The 18,943-nt window shown below is 37.0% G+C and overlaps 2 protein-coding genes across 10 annotated transcripts in view; one reads left to right on the forward strand and one right to left on the reverse strand.

Moving 5' to 3' along the window:
• LOC116426488 (Myosin-7a binding protein) overlaps window positions 1-18,943 on the reverse strand; it is a 70,113-nt gene that overhangs the window by 47,412 nt on the left and 3,758 nt on the right. Inside the window, exons 1-2 of one of the 6 annotated variants that reach the window (XM_031975483.2) lie at window positions 7,540-7,801; window positions 6,828-7,111 (exon numbers count right to left, since the gene is read on the reverse strand). The exons of the other annotated variants lie outside the window; for them this stretch is intronic. Coding sequence (XP_031831343.2) covers window positions 6,828-6,907 — 80 coding nt within the window. The 5' untranslated portion in view covers window positions 6,908-7,111; window positions 7,540-7,801. Of the gene's footprint in view, window positions 1-6,827; window positions 7,112-7,539; window positions 7,802-18,943 lie in introns of those variants that run through there. 6 annotated transcript variants of the gene reach the window in all.
• Window positions 15,251-18,943, forward strand: part of LOC116426490 (choline/ethanolamine transporter flvcr2a) — a 39,692-nt gene continuing 35,999 nt past the window's right edge. For all 4 annotated transcript variants that reach the window (XM_076370044.1, XM_076370043.1, XM_031975495.2 and 1 more), the window contains exon 1: window positions 15,251-15,436. Coding sequence is in view for 1 of the 4 variants with exons in the window: in XM_031975496.2 (XP_031831356.1) it covers window positions 15,431-15,436 (6 nt within the window). In the remaining 3 variants the exon portion in view is untranslated. The remainder of the gene's footprint in view (window positions 15,437-18,943) is intronic.

Below are 18,943 nucleotides of genomic sequence, written 5' to 3' on the forward strand. Positions count from 1 at the left end.
CATTTAACGGTTTGTACTACGATTTCATTCAGGACAGCGCTATGACAGCTTTACCTCTAATAATTTACTAAGGAAGAATTCCATTTTCATTTTATGTTTACCTTTCTAGATACTAGAACGATATTTACATTTGTTAATTCTTGCTTGAAATCTTCGTCACGGTTTCATTTTGTTTCCTTCTTTCGACTTATCTTTGTTCACCTTATACATACAAGTATATAAAAACGTTGTTAGAGGCGAAATTGAGATTGCTGAAATCGTCGTCGAGCCGATCGTCCTCATTCGTCGAAATCGAGAACCCGCGAGCCGCAGTGACGTAACTTCGAAAGCGATTGTTACGTGGTCCATCAACCTTTCACGGGACCGACTTCAGTTACATGGATTTGCGTGGATCTCGCCAAAGTCTCTTCATTCGTGTTTAATTCGTTTTGAATTTCAGGCGATTTCGTCGTCGCTGATATCGGTTTCTCAAGATTGGCACGTGTAGAATGACACTTCATCGTTTATGCACGGAAACAAGATTTCTTGACTGACTTCTTTAAACAGTTTGTGCAATTGAAGCTTCTTTTAATAATTTTAGGTTGTGTAATATCCACAGGAGTTCTTTTTATTGAGCTGCTGCCCATAAATTAATCATTTCTAATTTAAGTAACTTACCTAAATCATTATTCATTTATTCCTCCCCTCGAGCATTTAATAAAGTCATTAACCATTGTTTCGGTTTTTGCTTACTTCAGATAATAGTAGATTGATTTTGGTATTCTATTTTTTTAACCCGTTGCACTAAAAAGTTTTTCTGCTTCGTATATTCATCATTTTCTAATGGAATGCCAGTGAAATTTTTTATGGTGTTAAACAGAAATAATATACTAATGAAGAGATAGAACTATTTCATATCTAATTGCACTATATTAAAGTTCGATATTGAATAGATAATTTTATAATTGTTCTATGCCAAATGGTGCCTGTGAGTCGCCTCTCGAGTGCAAAAGGTTAATATTGTTCACTATGTAAATATACTTTATTTACACCAGAACTACCGTACCAGTCAAAACGACTGGTTTCGATCTTTTTGTTTCGCAATTATTGATATCTCAAAGCATTGAATGTTCGAAATGATTTTGAAAATAAATAGTTTCATTTCAGTACGATAATAAATGTCTGACGAAACTGAAAATAATCTATTGTTATAGTTTTTATATTGATTGCCTATTAATTGTATTAAATGCTCGGTAGTTTTAGTGTTAATATTTTTGAGAATCTGAGGTTCATTTCGATCGAAGATAAATCTGACCTTAATTTCTTCAACTCTTTCGAACGTATAGAGTATTGAATGATATTTTTCATTATTCCTCGATTCTTTTAATGAATGCTACCAGATACTCGCTGCGATGCAACCAAGCCTAGAATACTGTTATACGCGATTTAATCAGTTCATAATTAAAACGAACGAACCAGCCATGGTAAACAGGGTGTAAGGGATTGCCGATAATTCCCCCAAATATTTACTTCGTACGTTTGACAGCCGACGTTCGCTCGCCGCGCGAAGATTCCCCAGATACGAAGAGCGACCGATAATTTTAAAACACGTTTCCTGATAAGATGATCGATTGCATCACGCTGTTGATTTCACCTGACGCGCCGCGGTACGATTAATCTCGACGTGGGCGTTTTCCTCGCCGACAATATTACGGAGATTACATGGAAGCGAATATTGCTCGACCACAGGTATTATCGACAAATTGTAAACGCTATTGAAGGCGGAAATTGTTTATTGAAGGCAACGGCGTAGTTTAAAATTCCTTAACATTCATCTTTCAGACATTTCTTCATAATCTTTCAGTTTAAAGTTTTCCTATGACGTACTGCAGATATTGTGAGAAATTTGAAAGGTTAAACCTAATGTGTACTAATATCAGAAGAAAAATTTGTTTATTTTTGAAGTATAATGTTGAGTTCGGAGTAAATTGGTTTTACTTTGTTAGATGTTTGCCCATAAAATGGTAACATTCCTCGTGTTAAATGATTTTTGAAGTTTTATTTCGTTTAGTAAACAAAGCGTCCGTTATCAGACAAGGATTTCGAGTATCATTATCATATTGCGTACTTTACGTGTTTACAACATTCGTAAACAATGCACAATGGAAAATAAAGAAATTCACTGAAATCTCAAACGATTTTTTCACTACCATCCTGATAACGCAATCGGCAATAAAAGAATGAAATTTTCGCGTAACCGAGTAGTACGAAACCGAAACTCTTAATCTGCATGAAGTAAAATAATTAATTTGCATGCGATTACTCATGTAAATCATCGTTTTTATCAACAAACTGCATGAAAGCTGAACGAGATGAAATCTATTATTGTGCGTTAATAGTTTCATCATTTTCAGGCAAAGCGTATCATAAAACTATTCTACTTTCTATTTCACTATTTCTCGGAAACGTCTACTACGAACAATCAAAAATAAAATAAAAATCATCCATCTACTTGGAACAAAAATAATTTATTAAAAGTACAATGAAATTTAAAGAAATTGAAAAAAATCGGATGCAAGAAGTTTCAAAAAATTTCATTGGCAGATCTACGGTATCTTCCACAAATACTTGAATACATATTTCAGTCTGACAGAGAAAATCAAAATTAAAATAACAATACATTGAATTGGTTAGTATTTTAACTCTGTATTACGATTGTATACACTAAACATCAATCATATCTATAAAGAAGTAATTATCATATCAATAGTATTTATAAAAAAATAATGACCATATGAATAAAGTGAATAGATAACTGTTAATTACTATTATACAAATTTCCAACAATATCTTATTGCGACGCCATGCGGAAGACTGATAAAACGTTGATTACGTGCGAACAATTGCGAACGGTAGTGTGAATTGTAGATATTCAACCGCGTCGACGCTGGTGATCCAATATTTGGGTTACAAATTGAAGTTCCGCCAGCCAGTTTTCTAGGAAACTGTGTTTCACGTGGCGCAAAATGCATTTTATAATCAGAGATTGGCGTTCATTTAACATTATCGGCGACCACGTAACGTTACACGACAGATTCTATCCTCGTTTCCCCATCGCCGCGTTTCACAAATCCACGTGGTGCTGTAATCCAGTTACATAACGGTCGTGTAATTTCTTCCATCTCTCTTGTTTTTCGCCCCTTACATAATAAACACATTCGCGTTCGTCGAAAGCGGTAGACGCCCGTCGGAAATCGCGACGGAGATCGATCGAGCCTTAATTCCTATTTATCGTTCTCGGCGATTTTTTCCTCTCGAAACCAGTGGCAAGCAACCTTCGTTTCAAGATGAAAAATTTGGTAATCCGTTATGTAACGAAACCTGATTTATTCATTTAAAAATACCGTTGTTGATTTTTATTCCGTGACCTTCGATCGTAGTTTATGCGATTAATAATTTCTAAGATTCAGTATTATAACGAAATTTTTCAAAAAGTTTGGTAGAGTTCATATTTTCTTTTTAATCTGATGGAACTCCTTAACCCTCTTTAAAACGAAAGTCGTCGTATTGGTGGAAATAGATTTTGCTATCTAAAATCGCAAATTATCAGTAAATATTTTAATTATTTAAATAACAATTTAGTAGGATTTAAGAATTTTACATATAATTTAGATTCTTATAGAGAAGATTTGTGAAACGCAATGGATCAACAATGAATAAAAAGGATTCAATTGAATTTGTTTCTATTAATTAATTCGTAGGAATTTGTATTTATCTAACAATTCACGGATCGCTGTTGCGCCGCTTTCGTCTGTTATTGAATATCGAACGAGAGAGTTGGAAAGTGATCACGTGTACGCAACTCGTCTCGTTTCGTTTTCAACGTGGGCGTCGAGTACAGAATTACTGCATAATACCTTAATCGAACGATTATCCGCAATTCATCGGACCACTCGCGGCGGAAGACCAGCTACACGCGATGTTTGCTCGACTTCGGTCAACTCGACGTAGATTTATGGACCGTCGTCCTTTCATGTACGCGACAAACAACGAAAATAGCATTGCGGGGGCAGGAGTTTCAATAAAAAGGAACGTTTTGACGAGGAAGACTCAATTCGTAGCGATTCAATAGTAGTCCGACATATCAATTCATAATTACATAATCGTATAAACCAAAATAATCGTCTTTCACTTCTTTCGATGAATTGCTGACGAGTCTATAAAGCTGTAACTTCTTCATTAATAAGTCATTATAAACGTAAACAAAATAATAATAACATTCCACGTTTGTTCTTCCATTCGTCTATATCAACAATTACAAGGCAAGATAGTAATTATTTTACGTTTACATTACTGATTACTGATCTATAACATAACTGATTTATTTGCTTCATTTAAATAAGATAGTCCTCACACGCTTCAATATTTTTCTGTATCGAATCTGGCAACTCTTAAGTATCACGTAGCTATTATTATAAGCATTATTACAAATAATGATCTTTCGAATTCGGTTCTATAGAAAATTAACCCTCAGACAAAAAAGCTTGTCACCAGTATCGTTAACACCAGTACAACGTCTGATTTAATTAACCGACAATATCAAACCCAAGGAACTATTTCATAAATCATATGATACTTACAAAAACCTCTATTCGTATCCTTCATAATCCCTTAAAACCAAAATACAAATATTTCCTCTACAGTATAAAAATATTCTTTTGTTTGTATATTTCCCGTGCATATCGGGCACAAAGGCAATTTTTAATTTACACCTCGTCCGAATGGAAAGCAAAGCGGAAAGAGCTGCACGTTTAACGCGTTAAAAAAAATCTAGTCCCTACACTAACAAGCCTCACAGGTGACCACCGCCGTTCGTTGCCGTGTAATCGTGCGAACGTTTTCGTGTTTCGGCCGGAGCGAAAAAAATCCGGGCATTCAGCACCGCCTATCTCTCGTGCATAATTGCGCCGCGGCAAGAAACGAGCGGGTCCCGATGAACTCTCCGCGTTTGCCGTATCGCCGCGCCAGGGCAATTAACATTCTCGGCTCGGTGAACCGATGAAACTGCGAATCCCGGAGTTTAGAGCGCGCTCGCGCGGTCCCGATTCGCTCAGGTTCACCACGGCCGATCCCTCGGCTATCGCGGAAAACCGTTAACCTCGATCTTCTTGCGATCGATAGAAAGTACGGTGCCGCCGCGACTCGATCGACCGGGGCCACGCCAGCCGTCGACGGTTTCCGGCCGTAAGATGCAACGAGATTCCGTTGACCGATTGACACTTTAACGTTAGATTTACGGACATTTATTCTACACTTGATTCTGTTGTTCGTAGCGTAAACTCTTCTCTTTTGAATAGTTAATTGTTTATGTACGGCTAGGCTTCGTTCCGAAGGAGCCGATTTTTGGCCTGTTGATGCATCATAGCAGCAATTAGACTTGAACTGCTAGTACCTCAGCCGCAGCATCACAGGTTAGGAATATAGCGACGCTGATGCGTAACGGCATTAGGTAGCTTAAACAAGAAACCGTTTTTCTTGCACTTATCGACGCCGTCGAAGAAGATGCATAGGCATCGCTTAGAATTTTAAGAAAGTTTAGTTTAAGATCAATGACGCGTAAGGCCGGCTGAGATTTCGACATGCCTGTAGAAATACTTGTCCTCTGTACCAAACTATGAACCTAATCTTCCAGTTTTATTAAAAATAAATAATTTATAAGTTATTCTTGAAAACGCGAAAGTTCAGCTTCAAAGCTAGAGTATTACAATGCGTATTCGCATAATTGCGCGAATCACGATCAACTTAAATTGTTACTAAGTAACGTTTAAAACATTCGGTGTCCGTGAAATTGGCGAGTTCGATAAATCTAGTATTAACCATAGCAACAGCTTGTTCTATTTGCTCCTAGAACAATTGATGTTCGTTCGATCCCAAACATCGGAGATTGAAAGATAGACAATTAAGATGTATACTTGTGTAATTGCGTCAACAAAAATTGACTCAGTCATCTACCAAATAGCGTTTATCAAATTCAATATGCGTCAAATTCACGCGTCCCGTATAACCAGTGGTAGCACTCTGTTGACCGGCAATTTTACGCGGAAGCTATCTCATGTCACCGGTTATTATGCCTAATGCAAGTGGAAACAGTTAACTCGTGACCGGCCAACAATGTGTTAACACGTTCACTGCTGAGAGAATTGTGAATCTTTTATTGTGTTGGTTATTTTTTTGCGGTGAAGGTAAGTGGCGTTGAAAACTGTTATTGACCTCTGATACTGGGTTTACTGAACACGTCCGTTTTATGAATATTGAATTTTTTGAAGATTGGTAAGGAATGTTTATGTAGATGTTATTTGATGCAAGTTCTTGCTTCTGAGATCAAAATGGAGGAATACTGAGTTTTCTAGGAACAAGTGTAGAAAATGTTTTCATATCTATTTAATGAGATACAACGATTGAAGCTCTATCGTCTTCTTTTATATTTAGTCAATATTTTGTTGTATCGTAGAGTGACCATTATTCAATTAAATAAAATATTATCGACCCTTAAAAGATAATTATTTAACATAGTTCTTATGCTGCATTATTAACTAGTTGCCTACGTTATTAGAAATGTTCGTTATTGTAATTCTGTGCAATTAATTTGGAAGCGCCGGTCATAGGTCATCATGACAGTTAACGTGTAAAAGTTAATTCCTGTTCATTGTGTAATAATTGTGGAAGGTTCATAGGTTCATGAGAGTATACTCCAATTCGTAAATTTGATCCTCGATATTTTCCCATGTCCAACATTATTATGAGGTTGCCCTATTATACATTGCTGTACCGTGAACCGTCATCCTTACCGTTTCTCGCGCTTTCTCCGGCAGAGTATGGTCCGCAGCAGGACGATTTTGATCAGCCGCCTTGCCTCGCCCGATTTCATTAAGCACGAGGAGTGATTACTTCGACCTAGCTACCACCCTTTGATCATCCGGGACACTGTGCTCGATCGAAATGTCACTGAGAATCTAAGGCACTGGTGATAAATGGTCACACTGCCAACGTCTTTATCGAACAATCACTGATGTTGATTCATTTAACTTGCCCTTATTCTTTGTTAACAGGTTTGCTGATATATTTATATTACCTTGTATTTCGAATAAAGAAAGTAAAATTAATTTTACATATTTCATTAATTAAAATACATGGTGTCGTATTTATGGAATATACGATCCTTTTTTTGTAATGCTTCGTTTAGCCTGTCAATCGAGAAAAACCTGTTTAATCGTTTGAATTTATTTATCAAGAAATTCTTTGCTCTAATAATGCTATCATAATATATAGAATGTATGAGGTCACCATTTTATAATAGTAATTCAATATTCGATACATAGTCAATACAACTTCGAAAATTTCCAAAACATTCCAACTTCAGATCATTGTTTGATTCATTGTTACATATAATCCATCAGCAGAACAATGACTAATTCTACGAAGATCACCCAACGAACAGGCAGGAACGTCCCACAAAAAAAGGCCACCTTGCATTCAACGAAAACTCTGAATAATAAATACCATCGCCAACGAGAAAAACAATAAACTGGAAACGGTGTCAGCGAACGTGTTAACGCGCGCGAAAAATAGATTATGGATCTCCGGTCACAGGCAGCACCGTTCTTCGATCGGGACCGACGTCTCTGATCTCTCTTCGCTTTGACTTTTTTTGCCGAAAAAAAAAACGGAAGAGGCAGGAGATGAGGAATAAGGAAGAAACAAAAAATGGAAGAACCGGCGCTCTAACGGCAACAGATGTGCCAGAACACGACGGCTGACTGACTATCCGCGACACGTAGCATCTCGACAATGAGGGAGCCGTTGTTCGGCTCCCCGCACGGTTCCTCCTCTGCTTCCGGTCCCCCTACACAAACGCCGTTCGAACCTATTGTTTAATATGGTTTGATACGACGGCCATTGTGTAACCGACGGTTTACCATTTAGCGACGGCGAGACGACGGCAGACGCCGGACAGAATCGAGACCGAACTCGGACAGCTTCTTAACGCATTGACCGCTAAATGGCCACTCGTCGAATTACTCGTGCAATCGGAACAAACTTTTTAACACTAGGTTTACGGATATTTACTGTACAGCTTACTTTATTGTTCCTGGAACAATTAATATTCGTTTATTTAGATCTGAGGAATTAGGGGTCCAAAAATAGACAATCGGAATACTCAATGTTAAAGGAAGAAATATTGAAATGTGAACATTTCTCATAATAATTGTTGTCTTAATCTTATGCATTTCGTAGTGTGAAATTGGGTTTCTTTGACACAGTATCGAGGAAACTCGTTTTTAAATGCGTATTAAGGTTATGCCGTCCGGATTTTGACGTGGAGGTAAAAATGTTAGAAGTGTGCAAGTATTAGGTTGTCCCACAAGTTTCTTTCGTTTTGTTAATACGTAACGAATGCGCAGTTATTGAATTGTATACGATCCATTCTGACATATCGTCCTACATCTTACTACGAACTGTATAATGCTATCTTCCCAAAATTTCTGCTGGATGCTACAGTGGTACTACTACTTTGTGTTTGCGAGCTGATTTGAATTTCATTCAGTTGCTCAACCCGAGATAAGCGTTTGAATTCTTCGAACTGTTTGAAAGCTAAGGACTATTAAAAAAAACATATGGGTTACTTGAATGATTTAGAGATAAAGTTACTTTCGAGTTATTACGTGACATTAAATTTGACTTACCACAGAAATTTATCGTACAGATTATTCCATTATTCCTACAAAATCTGCTGTTCCTTCTTTTAGACTTTGAAAATCACAAAAACAGGCGATTAGCATACAAATTCCTAAGATTGCACCAATCAGAATCGACGTAAACATTTACCAAACAGTGTTTACAAAATTCAACGCGCGTCAAGTTGGTTCGTTCCGTAAACCTAATGTTAAATCGAGTTTTTCTCTGTTCTTTCTCTCAGCATCGAGCGACGATGCTGCGGAACCGAAACACGCATCGAGAGTCGGACGGTCGCGCGCACACGCGTTTCCGGTTCTGCCGCGCGCGGACTCACCAACCGATACTGACCTCACGTGCGCGCCGAGGTTACACGTGGACACACCTGTCCGCCGGACGAGCAATGCTCTGGGACGGTTCTTCGAGTTCGACGTGCTCGTTGTTAACGAACCTTTCCTTTCGATGCATCGCTTCGATCGTTCCTCGATGTTTCCATTGTTCGAGACATAACATTCTAACAATAAGATAAAGACGATCGCGGTTACATGGAAATCTTCTGTAAAAAGGTTCGGGTTTATTTCATTTAATAGCTGTTCGAATTTTTCTTGCTCGTCAATTTATAATTTTATAGGATCATAAACTTTTGATACGAAATAAGCGGCCACGAAAATAATTATCCCTCAAGTTAACGTTACTGCCCTGTTCTGATCTTCTATCGAGTACCCCAATCAAAAACTAAAAACTCTTACGTTAATTGCACGTAATACTGGTCATAACGGCCGGCCAAGTGAATTATAAACTAAAGTATTACAAGCTTAAATGTTTATTTGTCGTTTTTCGATAAGATGAAAGCGGCGACTGGTCGGTAGGCAATAGAAACGTCGTGCCCGCGAACGAGGACATTTGCCTTAGGTGCTTAAGCATTCTTCGCGTCGTATCTCGCTTTAATTGATTTTGTTTATGACATTTTTACTGTTGTGAATTTTTTACGCACCCGTTGCTATCTTTTTTGTCTGAATGTGCGTCTCTAATGGTCTCGTAGCGTGCATTAAAGCAGCTGTGCTTATTCTACAGACATCGCACAATTAAATCCAACAGACTTTCGCTGCGTGTAAAAGGAGAGTATATATCGAATCAAAAATATTCAAGAGCCAATTCACGGAGTTCTTAATGTTGATATTTAATGAACTAATAAAACGAATAAATATACATTTGATAAAATAATTATTGGTTAATAAAGAATTTTATTAAATTTATCAATTTGAAAGGATACTGTATAATCTAATGAAACACTTCTTAACAAGAAAATATTTATAAAATTCTATACCCAAAATACATAAATGAATAAAATACACATTTACGAAAATACGCTCGATCTCCAACACGTTTCTTTCAATTCATCAATTCATTCGATTGTTCTTTTCAATGTTGTCACTCGCTTTTACAGATCTTTCATCAGCATCTTCCATATCCCCAAAGTTCAAATTGTATTTACATATACTTTAAACATCCAATGAGCATTTCAAAATTCTTCGAGCGTTATTCCTCGGAAACCTGACATTATTCTGCCATGAAAAGTTTCTTTATTAACTTTCCTGGATTCCGGGCGCTCTGGTTTTCGATTTGTCTCGCTATTCACGTTCTCGTTCTCGTTCTCGTTCTCTTTCCCCCTGTCGGTCAACGAACATCTTTAGCCAGATATTAGCATCCTTAACCGTACTTGCACGGAGTCCTTCGATAAATAGAGTAATAACTCCCACGAACGGGATTATGCTCATTAAAATTCATGTTATCAGGCTGCTTCTTCCTCCGTTTCCTATATTACGAACGGGGGAGCGAGCAGGGTTGGATAACTGTTTTCTTAACGGCCGTCAAATTTCAACGAACCCGCCGCGAATACATTACGATTCTCCGTGGGCGTACCATACATCGGCCGCATTCTTAAACGCCTCCGTGCATCATATTCGCATCGCCACGGAAATTTCCTTCGTCCGCTCGAGGGACTCTGTGACAGGCATTTGTTAGGTCATCCTGTAAGTAATGTCGACTTCTTTCCTATGCTAACAAGGGAACCTTCTCAACCAGTACACACCGATTTTGATGGAACTTACGTGAGACAGTTCTCAGGTAAATATTCGACACGTATGTTTTCTTATCGGCTAACAACAACTTTAAACGAGTGAAAACGCCCCTCTAAGTCGACGATTGAACATATATTTTTTATTATATGTCTGAGGGGGGCGCAGAAAAGAAATCGAAATTGTTCATTTTGAGGCGAACAGTTTAAACCGAAAATTTCTTTTCTTCGTTTATTCCATTTTCACCTTGATGTCAGCTTGTTTATAATTAACAATGAATGTGAAACGATATGGTACTGTTATATTGAAAATAATGGTAAACATGAAACTTCGTATAGATTTATAATTGAATTTACAATTGGATTTTCTAGATCAGTTTTGCAAATGTTCTCATTCTCAAAATATCGGAAAGCCTTGAAATTTTCAACGAGTTTGTAATTAATTAATTCAGCAAATACACATTTGAGATACGCAATAATACACACCGTACAATTAAATTCAATATTCCTTTCAAATGCGACGTAATACTATTAAAATAGTTTCCAACGGTAAAGGTAGTATACTATCCACCTGGAAATTGCGGCAAAAGAATTTCATTTTGCCAGAAAGATTCGCTGACTAATTACATAGTCTACAACTTTTTTCTACCGAATATCACTCACTTGAATTTCCGCTTTGTAATATTGAAACGAGCGATGAAAAAGGGGAGGAACGCTCGTTAGCGCGGTATTAACTGTGACGCACGTCTGCGAGATCCGCGTCGATCACGACCGCCCTGTTTGACAACGGTTTTCGCGCGAAACGTGGTACTAGGTATCACGCGCCAACAGTTTCAATTGTTCCGGATGTGTGCCGGAGGAACGAGACCGGCTCCGAGGATCGTGAGAGCGCCGCGATCGAAAAAATACCGGCGAAACGCAACGATCGCCTTGCGTCAAGCAACGAACCGTTAATAAGACATTCACGACGCGTACAGATTGCGTAACACGAAGCGAATTAACTAACCGCATCGAACAATTCGTGCATTAACCTTTCGTCAGTGTTGCGTCAAGACAAACTTGACGTTTCGCGTCACTTCATGTTGCTTCAGTTGCTATTAGCTCAAGCGAACATAGTGAATTTTGTTTTCATTTATTTTCAATATATTGCCGTTGCTGCGAATTTATTTTCTAGTTTATTGTATGAAAAATCTTATCAGTATTTTCCCACATTCTATGAATATTATCTTCTTCTGTAGGTAAAATGAACATTCCTAAACGCTTATCGATCATTAATGATTCAATTTTTCTACAATCTACTGATTTCTATCGTATCCACTTGAAGAATCCTATTACTTACGTAACAAATACGAAGACTTTATTTATACATTTCCATACATTAATAATCCAAGGAAAACTTCCTTTCAACGAATTTAGTTTTCAATTCGATGGAAATTTATTATACATGTGAAGCTGAGAAGGTTTTATATGTTTCCGATTGAGACACTTCCGGTTAGCTGAATATAGGTGCACCGACCGGGATGAATTAAAATGGTTTGAAATATGTGGATGTTGCAATATATCTGCTTCAAAAGTTCGATTGCTTGTGTCGTATTTTTAAATAAAAATAATTATTATTTAAAATAATTGTATTATTTGATCCTCCTGCTATTTTAACGTAGACCTGTTTCTGATTGGGGAAGCACTCGCCGCGGTATCAGGCGCGAATTATCGTGATTATTAACGGTACCAGAAATTCCCGGCCCCGTTTACAATACACCGACGCATTTTCCGTGTTTGCGGGAGCCGCCGGCATCTGTCGGGACAGTTTGCCCGTGAAATCGTGGGCTGCTTTGCATTTCGTTCCCCGTGCCACAGGAACTCGCGGTCCTCCGCGTGAACTGGTGCTATTAACACTTAAACGACCCGCTGTTTAACTCGCAACTGTGCTTATACGGCATGAGAAGGTCAAAGTTAATATTAAATTACACACTTGCATTGTAATTATCTAACTGTAAGCGAGACGATTAAATGAATAATAAAAACATCGGCAATATTATAGTTAAATATTTATTTACAGAAGCTAGGAAATACTCGGTCGCCCCATAAATAATGCGGTTCTTTATATTTCTTTTATTCTTCTTAATCTGATAACATATTCTCCTTCGTTACTTATAAATTGATTATCGGTACATTATAATTACTTTAATAAAAAGTTTGGTCTATCTTTATTCTTAAAAATAAAAGGAATATAAGAAACTGCATCATTTATGGGATGAATAATAGGTGATTCACTTATTTGATAACGATACTATTGTATCGTTATAGTTGGTTTATATAGTTGGTTATATAAGTAATCATTTCTTTTTGTTCTTCTGATCAATCTTTTCGTTTCCTTGTCAAATGAATTTTGTATGTAACGAAAGCATAGAACATCTAGTTCCCGCCACGACAATGAAAATTTATCTAAAGTAGCTTGCAGTGAAAGAGGTTGCTATATAACAGTAACATAATTTTTTCTATCGTAGTTTCTTATATTTGTACGGATAAGATATATATTTACCTTTCTCTTTGAGCTATCGTCATGCAAGAGACTTCCTTTTTCGTGTGAAATTTTTCTTTTAAAGTGCTTTAACGTCATTATTGTATTTCTTATTTGGTTCAGCAAGAAATCTACTCGTTTTGCTTTTTTAATACGACTCGTGTATTACGGTATCCTGTCAAAATACATTTGTTAAAACATGTAAGGTAATAAATCGTTTAAAGTGAGCAAGGAATCGAAACACTGTCGAGTAAATCAATCCCGGCTAATTGGAACACGAGCCGAGTAGGAAATCGAAACAAAGATGGCGGGCCGTGAACCTGAATCTAGTCCGTGAATAATGGAACCAGCGGGAGACTTTTTTATCGACGCGTTTATCGCGGACGCGACATGAATCATTGAGAAATGCCGAGGATCACGGATTCGATCGGAAGTACTTATTTTCGTCTGCCCGTTTGTTCGGATCGCGACGAGAATTAGAATATCGTCCTTTCGAAGAAGTTGACCATTCATATTACACAATTATGTGACAAGCGTCTTATAAAACAAACTTGACTAATACACTACTAATTTTAGGCAAACTATTCATCTATCTAACTCGGAGAATCATTTATTAAGATAGAATTTTCCTTAATACACGCCGTTAATATATTCGGTACAGATTGATTATTAAAAAATTGAAAAGTGATTATCAGTGAAATCAACTTATATCATTATAAATAAAGAAACTCTAATATTTTATTTAATATTTTAAAGAAACGATAGTTAATATTTACATTACATTATTATACACATTATCCGTGTTATTTAATATTCTAAACAAATTATCAAATATTAGTCGTCTCCGAAAGGAACATTTTGAAGAATCTTAACATCTATGAGCTATGCACTCTAATTGTCTTTACCACTGTTAAATTGTGCTCCGCTGTATTCAGAAAAATAAACTAATTCGAAAACTGATTCGAGACCATTTGAAAACTCATTGTTTCTGGACTTACATCGCTTCTGAAGCGTTTGATCGTTACGATACGAAGATACAGTCGTTCGATGTAACTGTAGACGCACTCTATCCCACGACTGGCACGCGTTCTCGCAGCGCTCGTTGAGTAATTACCTTTTTTTCCTTCCTTTTTCATCTGGGTCAACTTACAACGAAACAATGCGCGACTCGTTATCTTGGAACGCGGCGCCTGATATCGATCTGCTCCGAATTATTAAGGCTGCTGGCGATGGAAGTCGCGAACCGTACGAAACTTTTTGCTGTTTAATTAATTAATCGTCCGTAACATTGTTGCAAGAGGCGTGTAATCGTGGCGTAATCGAAGATGATGGCGAACGGCACGGAACTTCATTTGTTCTTAATGCTCTTAAACTCGATTTACCGAAGAGGCTAGCAGCCTATCATTATCCGAGCATAGTTCATTGCGAACGTTTTACGATCTTATTGTTGTTTCCATTTTCTTATTTCTTCTTGAGTTTCATTAGTACATATCATTCGCTTTGTTCAGTATTTTGGAATATTTCGAGTAATTCTGCGCGTTCCTTTATGAAAGTAGTGAGTACCTTAGAGGATTCAGTAATTGGATCAGTTTAACATTTCATCTCTTGAATTGTGTATTTCTCGTTTTTGATCCTTGTTTCATATATTTCTTTCCTTTCACGTACCTATAAATGTTTATAATAGTACTCTGAATTGAATTAAATTTATAAAGAATCTAAGTGCGTATAGCTTGAAACTGTATTTTAAAATTCAAATTGATAACAATTAATATACGAAATTAATGAATGGTTCATTAACATTGTTCCTTTGGCTAGAAGAATATATTGTTTCTCTAGTTTGACCAAGGAAATAATTCTTCCACGACATTATCGCTGACCGACTTGCGTCATTGTTGAACAATTAACGTATGATGGTAACGTTACTGCGCGACAAAGCCTCTAAATTAAAAGAAGTGACTTAGACTGTTTCGTGTGTTTGTCGCCTACGGAAATAGTATCGTCGAATTCCAAGGAATTTGTTGATTATAGTAAACGTAAGACATCGCTGCCTGATACAGGCTCAGTCGAATATTTACTAGTGTACACAGTGGTCGTAAACATTCGGAACACTCGTGTCTGCGATGACAGTGAGTAATAATTTTCTGCCATTGAGTAGTGCCGATGTATTTTTATTTTATTCAAACATACGTTATTTCTGTAGTGTATTATTATATGTATACTATGTCTATTTGAAACATATAAAAAATTAACAAAATTAGATATATTCAATATGCACACAATAACACGTTGAGAAAATTACACCATAGTTATATTTCCACGAGAACAGAAACTTTCAATTGATCTTTCGTATTCAAATTCACTTAAAAATACGAAAAGCAACAAGAAACTTCAAGATTATACAATATTAAAATTCAAAGCTCTCGAGACTTCAATTAAGAGTCTCCTTCGCGTAATAAACAAACAAACCTCGCGATTTCATGGAGGCAGCAATCCACTGCCAAAATGAAACTACAAAGAAGGAATCTGTCCCGAACTTTCTTCGCAATTGCGTAATAAAAGCAATTGAGAAATATCGAATTCGATACTCCGCGATTCAGTGGTACAGATAATAAGAATATTCGTAACTATGTCCGCCGTCGAACGAATCGCGGGGCGACGTTCAGATAACTTGATTAAATTTCGTTTAAATTTAGCTCAATTTCTGTAGAACGCTCTATGACATTCTTCCACCCTAAATTCTTTAGCGATTTAAGGCCAATTTCAGCCGTGGCTCCTCTTCTCGTCAAAGGGAAATCGCCGAAAAGCAATTTACCCGAAGTCCGGCGAAAAAAGGAGAATATCGAGCGACACTCGTCCGACTGGTCAGAGGAAGAGAGTAAATAAAACCGGGCCCTGCATACCAAACTTCGTTGCACGGCCACATATTTGGTACACGCGGCGCGCGGGAAGATATTCGTTTATAAAGAGGAGCACGTACTGGACGTTGCAAGAACGGCCGAACGTTCATTTTTGTTCGAATTTTATGCTGGCCGGGACATGTTCTCCATCTCGATTGACGCTTTCTAGCGAAACGTTTGGTTACAACGAACCACAAGACCCGTTCGTTCCTCTTTTCTGTTAACAGAACACTCTTAAACTACTTTCTAAGCACATGTACTAAAAATTATTTAATCATAGTAATTGACACTTTGGAGGAAAAGGGAATATTACAAAGGAAGTAGACGTTGCTAACTATTGTTTTCTTCGTTCTTACTTTATCATTTATCTCGGGTCGAATTATTCGTTTTAATTATATCGGAGCTAAAGATACGATTGAGTAGCTTATCTAATAAACAAGATAAGAGCATTTTTAATTTAACGAATATTTTTAACAAGTAGTATCTGTTGTGTGGAACTTCATGTATTGAAGGTTTTGTACAAAACCTTATCGAATATCATAGTTACCACAATTTATTAATTAACCCTCGAATACTTCGAATAACCTACGTGCTCATAATTTCATCAAGCTAATCACAACTTATTTTAGTTCGAACATTTGCTACTCCCCTATACTACCAGCTAACAATAATAAATATTTCAAAACGCTATATTACGTATTAATAATAAACACAACATTCGGAACAATACGAAAATTACGAAATATTCCGCTGGAAGAATATTAATTAACCTTAAGTCATAGATTATTCTGCATCGGAATATTTCGCGGAATATTCCACTTAGCGATGCAAATGGGTTACACCTGTTGGTTGAATAGATTGTCGAGCCGGGCTCCTAGGAAACATTTTAATTATCGCGCGAACAAGCGTTGTGGAACGTCGAGCGATCGTTCGTATAGCTCGCGGGTCATAACGGCCAAAGATTCTTCTCCGAGGCCTTTGCCCGGACTACTTTGCCCAACGGAGTCGAAATGACGCGAGGCTCGTCCCGCGACGCGACCGAACCGAGAAATTCCAACGAGATCGTTAAGGAACCGGGCAGACCTCTCGGACAACTTGCAGGACCCCCACCTCCTCGCTCGTTATCGGTATCACCGCCGATAAAGATCTAAAATGGCCATCGACCGCGCGTACCGCGTCTAATCGCGAATGTCACTGGAGATAATTGTTGTTTACATACAAAGTCTAGTCGGAGCGATTGCCCCGCGACCTCTAGCCGCCGTGAACTGTGCGTTAGGTCAGTCGCTAATCGTTCCCTGAATCTATGAAAGAATTTTTTCGGTTTTCCTCTTCCTTCGACCATCGTAGACTACTGTAATTATTATTATACTAATTATCTTCGCCGGTGATCAGTGAATAGTATGTTTTATACGAAATCTTGAATAAGATCGTGGAAATATAAAATCTTGTTTGGTGGAAGTTTCTCTAAAGAATGGTACTTCCTGTGAAGGATACTGCGAATTAACCCCTTGCCCCATGATTTATTTCGTATCTATGATCGATACGATTACTTTATCGTTAATGATTTATTAAGGGAAGAAAACATCTTGATGTCTATTCTATGTACACTTTTACACCGAAGATTAACGATGAATAATGAAAAAGTAATGTTTAATTCATATGTAAAAAAGATATATAGCACTTTGATTTCTCGAATTCAATGTTCGTATTGAGTCTAATACAATTTTGTATATTATCGGGATAATGAACAAAGTAGTAATTAATATTATTTTATTCGTCTTGTTTGTGGGCGTATATTTACTGTTTAACCCTTTCAATTAATTTATTAATTGTTGTTGCTAAGACTGCGTTGCATTTCGATCGTGTTTGTAAATAAAATCTATTCGTAAAGATTGGAAAATAACACTTTAAAAATGGCACTCAATAATATTGTATGTATTAAAAGAATATATGTTCATTTATCTAGATTAAAATGGCACATCTTATTAAAATCTTGTTTGCCGTAAATATGTACCGTTATCGTGCCTGTTTAACGTCCATGTTTAATCATTCTCCTCCTTTTCTCTTCCCCCAACGAATTATGCATCGGAATGTATCGCGGGAATCGATTAGAATCGCATTTGCAGAATCCGTTTTTTGAAAACATTCGATTCTCTCGGGGAAGCACGATCGTTCCTCGATTCTACGCGAAGGAGAATGGCAATATTTCCGCGATAAGAAATCGAGCGACGATAAGCTTTTAATTCGCCTTAATCTCCGTTCGAATTTATCTCGCGATATTTTACCTGTCGAAACCGGTCCACGGATCGTTTTCTCTACTTTAACAGTAGAACAACCTCACTCGTGAAAATCATTACAACCTGTACTTATTCATCTCTTATCACTAGATTTAAGGACATTTACAGTTTATTCTATCGCTTGTATAGAAACTAATATTCCTTCGTTAAGAGTTTGGAAATTATAGGTTTAAAAGTAGACAATTTATGTTTACGTATCTGCATAAATCAAAATCGATCTGAATATTGGCAAATAATGTTTATAAAAGTCAATATGAGTCAGATTGATCTTCGTTCCATAAATCTAGTGTTAAAAGCGTTAATCTGAAATGATTTGAAAAATAAATGATTTCAGTTCAGTACTATATATGAATAAACCGAAAAGAAATATTACAATTTTTATAAGGATTAATACGTAAGGTGAAAAAAGTGATTACAGAGTATTTATGTAGCGAAGTTG

Source organism: Nomia melanderi, chromosome 8, assembly GCF_051020985.1.
Source record: "Nomia melanderi isolate GNS246 chromosome 8, iyNomMela1, whole genome shotgun sequence".
In the NCBI taxonomy this organism is placed as follows: Eukaryota; Metazoa; Arthropoda; class Insecta; order Hymenoptera; family Halictidae; genus Nomia; species Nomia melanderi.